Source organism: Scylla paramamosain, chromosome 13 (genome assembly GCF_035594125.1).
Source record: "Scylla paramamosain isolate STU-SP2022 chromosome 13, ASM3559412v1, whole genome shotgun sequence".
Classification (NCBI taxonomy): Eukaryota; Metazoa; Arthropoda; class Malacostraca; order Decapoda; family Portunidae; genus Scylla; species Scylla paramamosain.
The window spans coordinates 9,895,715-9,905,000 of record NC_087163.1 but is presented as its reverse complement, the minus strand read 5'-3'; the positions used below and the strand labels follow the sequence as shown (position 1 = coordinate 9,905,000).

General features: G+C 35.2%; 1 protein-coding gene across 8 annotated transcripts in view; it reads right to left on the bottom strand.

Annotated features, from left to right (window-relative positions):
• Positions 1–3,533: 3,533 nt before the first annotated feature.
• Positions 3,534–9,286, bottom strand: part of LOC135106420 (uncharacterized) — a 505,119-nt gene continuing 499,366 nt past the window's right edge. For all 8 annotated transcript variants that reach the window (XM_064015423.1, XM_064015429.1, XM_064015428.1 and 5 more), the window contains 5 exons: positions 7,530–7,692; positions 7,023–7,260; positions 6,759–6,873; positions 6,054–6,160; positions 3,534–5,250 (listed from right to left, as the gene is read on the bottom strand). In XM_064015423.1, coding sequence (XP_063871493.1) covers positions 5,110–5,250; positions 6,054–6,160; positions 6,759–6,873; positions 7,023–7,260; positions 7,530–7,692 — 764 coding nt within the window. In that variant the 3' untranslated portion in view covers positions 3,534–5,109. The remainder of the gene's footprint in view (positions 5,251–6,053; positions 6,161–6,758; positions 6,874–7,022; positions 7,261–7,529; positions 7,693–9,286) is intronic.

Genomic DNA, 9,286 nt, shown 5'->3' with positions numbered 1-9,286 from the left:
CCATATGATGTAAAAGTAATAATATAACCACAACACTGATAAAATTTATAAGAACTGCCTGCCTAACTCACTGTACACCATTTGCCATGACTTTTGCTGCCCACCACAGTTAGTTTCTACTGAAACTTATGTTTGGAAACTCTATTTTGTATAGAGATTATAATAACATTAATGAATTCACCCATAGGGTAAGGTAAAAATGTACTGCCCTGTATACCTGCTAACCACATCATTTGATGCACCTTAACACTCACCACACCACTTACCATTATTCTCACAGCCCACCATATTTATCTCCAACTGAAACTCTTTTTGGTAAATCTATTTACCATTGGGATTACTGTATAAGATCACACTTGTTTACACACACTACATTACAGTAGTAGAAAACTTAGCCCTGCAAACTGATTATTATTTACAACAGCTGATCACTGCATGCCAGTAGTCCCACCAGCACCAGCTGTTTAACTTATGTAGTAAATATTTTTCAAGCTACCAGATATTTATAAGATACCATAATTTTTTTTCTTTTCATACATTAGGGCTGTGGAAGTAGTACTCTTTTATTTTTGAGGGTTATATCCAGCCTAAACCTGAATTACACCTCAGAATTTTAGGTATCAACTTATGCACCAGATTGTCTTGTACACTGGTATAAAACAGTAGGTTTTTTTAGGGAATGTTCAAGATAACAGGAAGACTCTAACCTTAAATAATGACCTTTGGGTTTTGATATGAAATGCTTCCATGTCAGAGACCCATCTCTGTATGCTGAGTGCATGACAGAGATGATAGTATTTAGAATGGAGACATACATTCCTCACTCTTTCTCTCACCCTAAACCTTCCAAACCTTGGTTTAACATAACCTATTCTCATGCTATACATGATAGAGTGGTGGTCCACAAAAGGTACTCAACCCATCCACCACCTCAATATCATGCACTTTATACTTCTGCCTGGAATCATGCCAAATCATTTCTCCAACTAGCCAAAAACTACTTCATTAATAGAAAGTATCAAAATCTTTCAAGATCTAACTATCATTGTGACTTCTAGCACCTAGTCAAAAACATCTCCAGTAACTTTACTTCTTCATCTTTCCCTCCTTTACTTCAACCTCATGACACTACAACCATCTCATCTATTTCTAAAGGTAAATTCTTCACATGCTATACATGATAGAGTGGTGGTCCACAAAAGGTACTCAAGCCATCCACCATCTCAATATCATGCACTTTATACTTCTGCCTGGAATCATGCCAAATCATTTCTCCAACTAGCCAAAACTCCTTCATTGATAGAAAATATCAAAATCTTTCAAGATCTAACTCTCCTTGTGACTTCTGGCACCTAGTTAAAAACATCTCCAGTAACTTTACTTCTTCATATTTCCCTCCTTTACTTCAACCTCATGACACTACAACCATCTCATCTATTTCTAAAGGTGAATTCTTCACTCAAACATTTGCTAAAAACTCCATCTTAGATGATTCAGGGCTTGTTCCTCCCTCTCCTCCATCTTCTGACTACTTCATGCTACCCATTAAGATCCTTTGCAGTGATGTTTTCCATGCCCTTGCTGGCCTTAACCCTCAGAAGGCTTATGGACCTGGTGGGATCCCTCCTATTGTTCTTCGAAACTGTGCCTCTGTGCTTGCACCTTGCCTAGTCAAACTCTTCCAGCTCTGTCTATCAACATCTACCTTTCCTTCCTGCTGGAAGATTGCCTACATTCAACCTGTTCCTAAAAAGGGTGACCACTCTAATCTTTCAAACTACCATCCTATTGCTTTAGTTTCTTACCCTCTCTCATCCTATTGCTTTAGTTTCTTACCTCTTTTAGAATCTATCCTCAACAGGAAGATTCTTAAATATCTACCACTTCACAATCTTCTATCTGATCACCAGTAAGATTTCCGTCGAGGCCACTCTACTGGTGATCTTCTAACTTTCCTTACTGAATCTTGGTTATTCTCTTTTGGAGATTTTGGTAAAACTTTCATTGTTGACTTAGATATAAAAGCTTTTGATAGAGTCTTGCACAAAGTTTTGATTTCCAAACTATCCTCCTATGGCTTTTATCCTTCTCTCTGTAACTTCATCTCAAGATTCCTGTCAGACCATCCTGTTGCTGTTGTGGTAGATGGTCCCTTTTCTTCTCTTAAGTCTATTAACAGCAGGGTTCTTCAGGGTTCTGTCCTGTCACCCACTCTCTTACTATTATTCATCAATGATCTTGTAAATCAGACTTCTTGTCCTATCCACTCTTACACTGATGATACCACCCTGCACTTTTCCACATCTTTTCATAAATGTCCAACCCTTCAGGAAGTAAACAATTCACACAGGGAAGCCACAGAATGCCTGACTTCTGATCTTTCAAAAATTTTTTATTATGATAGAGCAAGCTTAGTATTGTTCAATTCCTCAAAAAACTCAATTACTCCATCTATCAGCTCAACACAACCTTCTAGATAACTATTCCCTCTTCTTCAATGACAATTCCCCTCTTCTACACTGAACATCCTTGGTCTGTCCTTTATTTACAATCTAAACTGGAGACTTCACATCTCATCTCTAATTAAAACAGCTTCTATGAAGTTAAGCATTCTGAGTTGTCTCTGCCAGTTTTTCTCAAACCCCCTCGCCAACTGTTAACTCTGTACAGGATCCTTATCTGCCCATATATGGAGTATGCTTCACATGTGTGGGGGGTTCCACTCATACTGCTAATTTCGACATGGTGGCATCAAAAGCTGTTCTTTTTATCAATTCCTCTCCTCTAACTGACTATCTAAAGCCTCTTTTTCATCACCACAATGTTGCATTTCTTGCCGTCTTCTACCACTATTTTCATATTAACTACTCTTCTGACCTTGATAACAGCATGCCTCCCCTCCTCCTGTGGCCTCACTTCACAAGACTTTCTTCTTTCTCTCATCCCTATTCAGTCTGCCTCTATAATAGGAGAGTTAACCAGTATTTTCAATCATTCATCCCGTTCTCTTGGGGGAGGGGGCATAAGCACAGGACAAGAGGGGAAAATCAGACTCAATGGCTATTATCACAAAGGAGTTGCAGCTGTTATGCCCTCCCTCTATCTATCTATCTATCTATCTGATTCTATCTATCTATCTATGGTGTCATAGTTAGGGAGGGGATTAAGTGGGTGGTGCAGGAAGGAGGGGGACCCCAACTGCATTGAACCAGCTTTTGGGGGGGACCAGCATGCAAAAGGTTGAGAACCCCTTACCAAAATAGCATCCAGAGATCCTTTGAAAATAGATTAAAAAATTAGCTCACTATTACATTTACTAGACTAAAGCAATGAAAGTGTTGACTGTGTAATTGCTTTGTCATTATTACTATGTTAGCTTCTTACCTATTGGTAATAATGGTATTTAAAAAAATCAAATGAGTTACTGTCATAGTCACTTTAAAGACAAATTTCTTTTAAGATTTCCCTTGACATGTCATCATTATGCTGCTTTTACTTAAATACCAAGAAGTCTCTTCCAAAACACAGAAATGCTATTTTTTATATTTATTACTGGACTTGTCAAAATATTGCACTTGACTTTTTGCAATACAAGATAACTAAAACCGAAAAAAATAGTAACCAGATTCAATGTAGGTATTAAAAGCCTTAGTAAAAGAATGACAACCAACACATGATTAGAAATTTTAATCCTATTATAATGACTGACAAGTATTGCAAGGTATGAAATAAGTATAGGCTTCTCTAACTGCAGATACTATATTCATACTTCATCACACTCAGCTGTAAATCCAAACTTTTTCTAAGAGAAACAGTGATGTAAAACAGTACAATGGTCTTTATACTGTCATAAAACAGAAATTATCTGATAGATAAGTAAATTCTTACAATTATTTGTATGATATGCTATGGATGTTTTTCTGATCTTATATGGGGATATTTTCACTTGTCACTTTATAATCATTACTAATTTATAAAGCAAATGTTTTCAATTATTTGACCAAAGACAAGAGCAAAATATTACATAAAGTAATATACTTTAGTTACAAATAAATCATACAGTTAATCAAGAAGACTGGCCATAGGATAAAGGAAATAAGTTATGACTACATTCAAAAAGGATCAAACCAGATTCTTTTGCCAATATTTCAATAAAATCTTTAGATCAGTTGTGGATTAAGCCCAACTACATTTATATTTATAGAGCATGATCACTATATATATATATATATATATATATATATATATATATATATATATATATATATATATATATATATATATATATATATATATATATATATATATATTATACACCTTTCCAAAAGTCTGTCATGGTAGGTCTAACCCTACTTTCCCCATCTACATGTTACCAATGGTTGTTGTGGTATGAGCACATTGATGATATATAATGTACATTTGTGTTCTTAGTAACTATGATCATAATTATCTGACATAATTCCACCATCTATTAATTTTTTATCATTAATTAACTTGGAAGGTTAATCATACAGTAGAATGTCAATTTAATGCAATTTTGGGTCCACGAAAGTTCACTCTAAATCAGTTCCACACAAAATTGCAATATTATTTTTATTGGAAGTTTCTTGAGGCAGAAGAACAATGCACACTGATTTCAATTTGCTTAAAACTTAAATTATTTGTTTTAAATTGATTTTTGGTCTTTTTATTAAGGTGCCATTTTAAATTGGTAACTATAAATTAATTCATGTTAAATTGACATTCTACTGTAAATGGAACAAGAAGAGGTGTACAGTGATTTTATAATACTATAAAGATTTACCATGTAGTTAATCAATCTGGAGAAATTTACATTAACATGAACATCTTACTTCAATTTTGTATTTCAGTTTCAAACTTATACCCTTTAACTTCTATTTTGGCTTAACTGATAAATACTAAAGTACTACTTTGCAAATTGCTTTCCAACTCTACTACATTTTTTTTTTCCCAAAAAGCAAAGCTTATCAAGTCCTGTAAATCAGTAAACTTCTGCTAACACATACATTACCATTCTGTTTGTCAAGGGACGATTATGAGCACAAGTCTTACAGGCATTATCAGAATTATCATCCATAAAACACGGATTTAAGCTTGTGGTCTCTGCCTGTATGCATTCACTGCTACTCTGATGATAGCTCTGCTGAGAACCCTTCGAAATAGCTTCATGTGGTATCTGGTTCGGTCATCATTCCGCAGTGCAGATAAGGAAAACACTCCTCCTCCACTCTGGTAGAACATGAGAATATGTTAATTATTTATGCAATAATTTTTCTAAAAAGCACCTAACAAGTATCAAACAGACAAATTAATTCTTTTGTACATACATACAAACCTGCACATACAGAGTTTGTCTCTCCTAAAAACCAGAGTAGCTAAGACAAGGCATACAACTTTCACATTCACACCACTCTTGGTCCTTGACAGAGAAGAGAAAGTACCTTGCCCTCAGTTGCACAAACACATTTACTTAAAGCTATAATACTACTTTTAAACACACCATAATGCATTATCATTATTATCCTCAGTAGGGACACATTCTACTGTGTATATTAATTCATCTTAATGACAGTTTAACATGATTCCTCTAAACATGCTTCTCTGTAGAGAGTCTTCAGGATTAATCCATTTGCTAGGTCCTTAAATTTTAGGAAGCCATATACAGAAGGTAATTGATAAGCTCTCCATGACATGCATTAAATGCACATTTAGCCATTAGACATAATGTGCTGAATGAAATTTAATTAGAAAGACTAGAAACTATAACCAAATAAGGATAGGTAAAAGATCATCTTGTAAGTAGAAATCTTTGTAATTTTGTAAAGGCATCAAGTTGTGTCAATAAGTTTATGGTTTCATGACCTACATAAGTTCTTTGTAAAATCTAACATAGTCTTTGGTTGTGCACTTTAGAGATAATAGGGTTCCACTATCAATAAATATTACACAGTAAGTAAAACTACAAAGCCTGTAAGGGAGCACTGTAGTTTAGATCATAAGTAAATATAATGGTAATGATTCTGTCTTCAGACCTTCATGGCTAGCTGAGCAATATTAGATCCTGGTGCCCTGATGCCCCAAGAATCTGTGGAGTGCTGGCGATCCAGATGCAGGTTATACACCCTCCATCGGTCAATACCTGTGTACAAACATTCATATAAAAATGTACTGCTTAAATAATGCATCCTGTTATATCAAAGTACACTATAGCAAGTTTTTACTGAACTTTGAAAGTCTTGTTAAACACCTTTTTGAAGATTATGAAGAATCAAAAGACCAAGAATGTACTAGTGATCTCATTGTATTTCACATAAAGTAATCTTAGTGTCTTGTTTAAGTGCAATCAGCATAGAGCAGTATTTAACAATCTAGAGAAAATTCTCCCCTCAGGGAAAATCCTAGGATTCCAGGGGAGAAATATATTGAGGGAAATAAAAATGACTAGCTATTGGCCATCAGAAGAGAGAGAAAAAATCTCATATAATGTGGCAGTTGACTTTTTTTCAAGTACTATACACAAATACAGATTAAAATTTATGCTATGACTGCCTTTAGTAGCAACTATGTATGATAATTTTGATCAAAATTCCATAATTCTCTTTTGAGTTTTTACTTTTTCTTGTCACTCTATGAAGGAGAAAATCTGATCAAGTGAACTAGTCAAAGGGAGAAAAGACAGAAAAAAGTTTGGGAACCACTGGCATAGAGGATACATGCTTGGTCAATTCATCACACACCTATAGTATTGCGGACAGCTTTGGGACGGCGAGGGTTAAACATCAGGAGATCTGGTGTGAGAGTGAACAGAACCAAACGCCTCCTCTGCATTTCCTTAGGCAGAGTCTCTGTGAACTGCAAAACATGCACAGTAATTTCTACACAGGCTGACTTCAAAATCTTCACATATCTAGGAGACACTCAAATGTTTTATGCACAATGAAATTCATCATCCTTACAGTAACTATTTCAAGTAATTAATTAAACATTTGAACATCAGTAACCTTTGGAATATCACGGCTGTTACACCGCATGACAAGAGCAACACGCATAGATCCTGTTCGAAAAGGAAATTTGCTTATTGCTCTCATTCCACTCAGAAGGGATGCTTGAGAGCGTTGTCCTTCTGGAGGGCGAATAATTCTTAGGTCAGAGGCTGGGGTGAGGAGGGATGTGCCTTTAGTGCGGTACACCACTTCACCAGTGCTGGACCCAAAGCCCAATATGCCAATTTGGATATCACTGTGAAACAGATTTCATTTAGTGTTCATATAAATGTTAGATAGCTTTCTAGGCTATAGCAATCTTTAAGAAAACAAGTGAGATATATTACTGATCATTAATAGGATTTAAATACTGAAAATAACTGAGTATTAACAGATCAACAGCAAATGATTTGTGAATATGTTAGATTAATTAAAAATTTTGTTAAAAGCTCCTGTAAATCTGATTGATTAGAATAAAATGAATGATTTTCAAATTGTTCTCCAAGGCATCATAGCAATACTTACCTAATATTTTTTCCTTGGGCAACTCTCATCAAGACTTGAGGAAGTGGACGCACCAAATTTTGATAAATGAAGGAGTCACATGATTCCTCATTAATGAGCATCACTAAATCTAGTTGGGGCTCAGGGGACAGAGGTTCCTCATATGTAAGCTGCTTTCCTTTCTCTGTTCAGAAACGGAGATAAAGAAGGAATCTGTAAGCTATTCTTAATATATGTTTATCTTCCTTAATTACTAAGCTACTCTAGTAAATGTTTTTTTGTGAGACATCACCAACTTTCACATCTGCAAAGCTCATTATTTGTATACAAAAATCTTTGGAAAAAATTTGATCAGATTCTCTCTTTACTAAATATCATTAAGGCAGCATAAAATTCTTTTATGGTTTGTAAGTAGCCTGCCTATCTTCAGATTTTAAATTATTAAATGGTTTCAATAAAAAGAAAATCATGCTGTGAATGCACATTTTGATGTTCTTAATGTGAACTATCTGCAGACTATACTTTATGCTTTCTTCTGTTTGAATTGCAGCTAGCCACTGCTTTCAGTGCTTATGAGTTTTGACTTGCTTTGTACAGGGAAGAGACAAGAATGGTACTAGGTAAAATGGATAAAATTTGGTAAAATTAAGTGCTCTGAACACATGGTATTAATAAATCATGCATTTGTTAACAGAGTAGACAAGAGTGAAACAATGGTGAAATTCAAGGAGGCCAACAGTCGACTGGATGAAAACTGGAGAAAAGAGGTAACATGTAAGTTCTTGACTACATAGAGAAAGAATCAAGAAATAAGGAAGGATGAAGACTTATGCTGTGGCAGTCTTCTTGAGGGAAGTCTCTAAAAGTGGGTAAGGCATCAGAGATCTGTCTATCAATGTAACAAACTAATGTCCCTGCAAAGACGATAGTCAGGATAGTGTTCACCTACACAAACATCCACACCTGCCCACACACCAACATTTACAGCCTCACAATTAGCAATGGTGAATACTTTAGAACAGTAGGTAGATAATCCTACAAGGTATAACTTTGTAGGTGGTATAGAGGAAATGATAAGGAACAGTAACAATGTCCTTTTAGTAGGTGACTTCAAAGGAATTAAGTGGGAGGAGATGGAAGTAAAAGAAAATGTCAGGTCATGGAGTGAAGAACTTATGTGAACCATGATGGTGAATACAATGAGAATGGGTGAAAGAGTCTACAAGATGTAGAGGAGAAGAACCACCATAGTTGGACTTAGTGTTTACAAAAACTGCAGAAAGTAGACTGAGCATACATTTTCTGAGTCCAATGGGAAGAAGCAAGCATGTGATAATAGAAATAATACTACAGGAGGAAAAAGTGTTGCACAGGAAAGAACAATGCAGCAATGGGAGATAGAACTATGTTAAGGTAAACATTGCTGAGCTTAATAAATTTTATGTAAATATCAACTGGAAAGAGCTATTTGAAAGTAAAATAGTGCAAAAACATGAGATATTTTTTAGTAAGTAAAGAGAGGGGTGCAACAGTTTGAACCAAGTTATAAAGTGAAAATTGAGAAACATGAATGATATAATGCCAGGTGTGTAGAAGCAAAAAAGCAAAAGGACAGGACATAAAAGACAATGATGAGACAACTGAACAAAAATATCAGAGAAGAGTACAGAAAGGCAAGGAATGAATATAGTAAGAAGAGGAAAGAAACTTTGAAAGTGACATAGTAAGAAAATGGAAGGAAGAGCCCACACTTTTCTACAGATATGTAAATGGAAAAA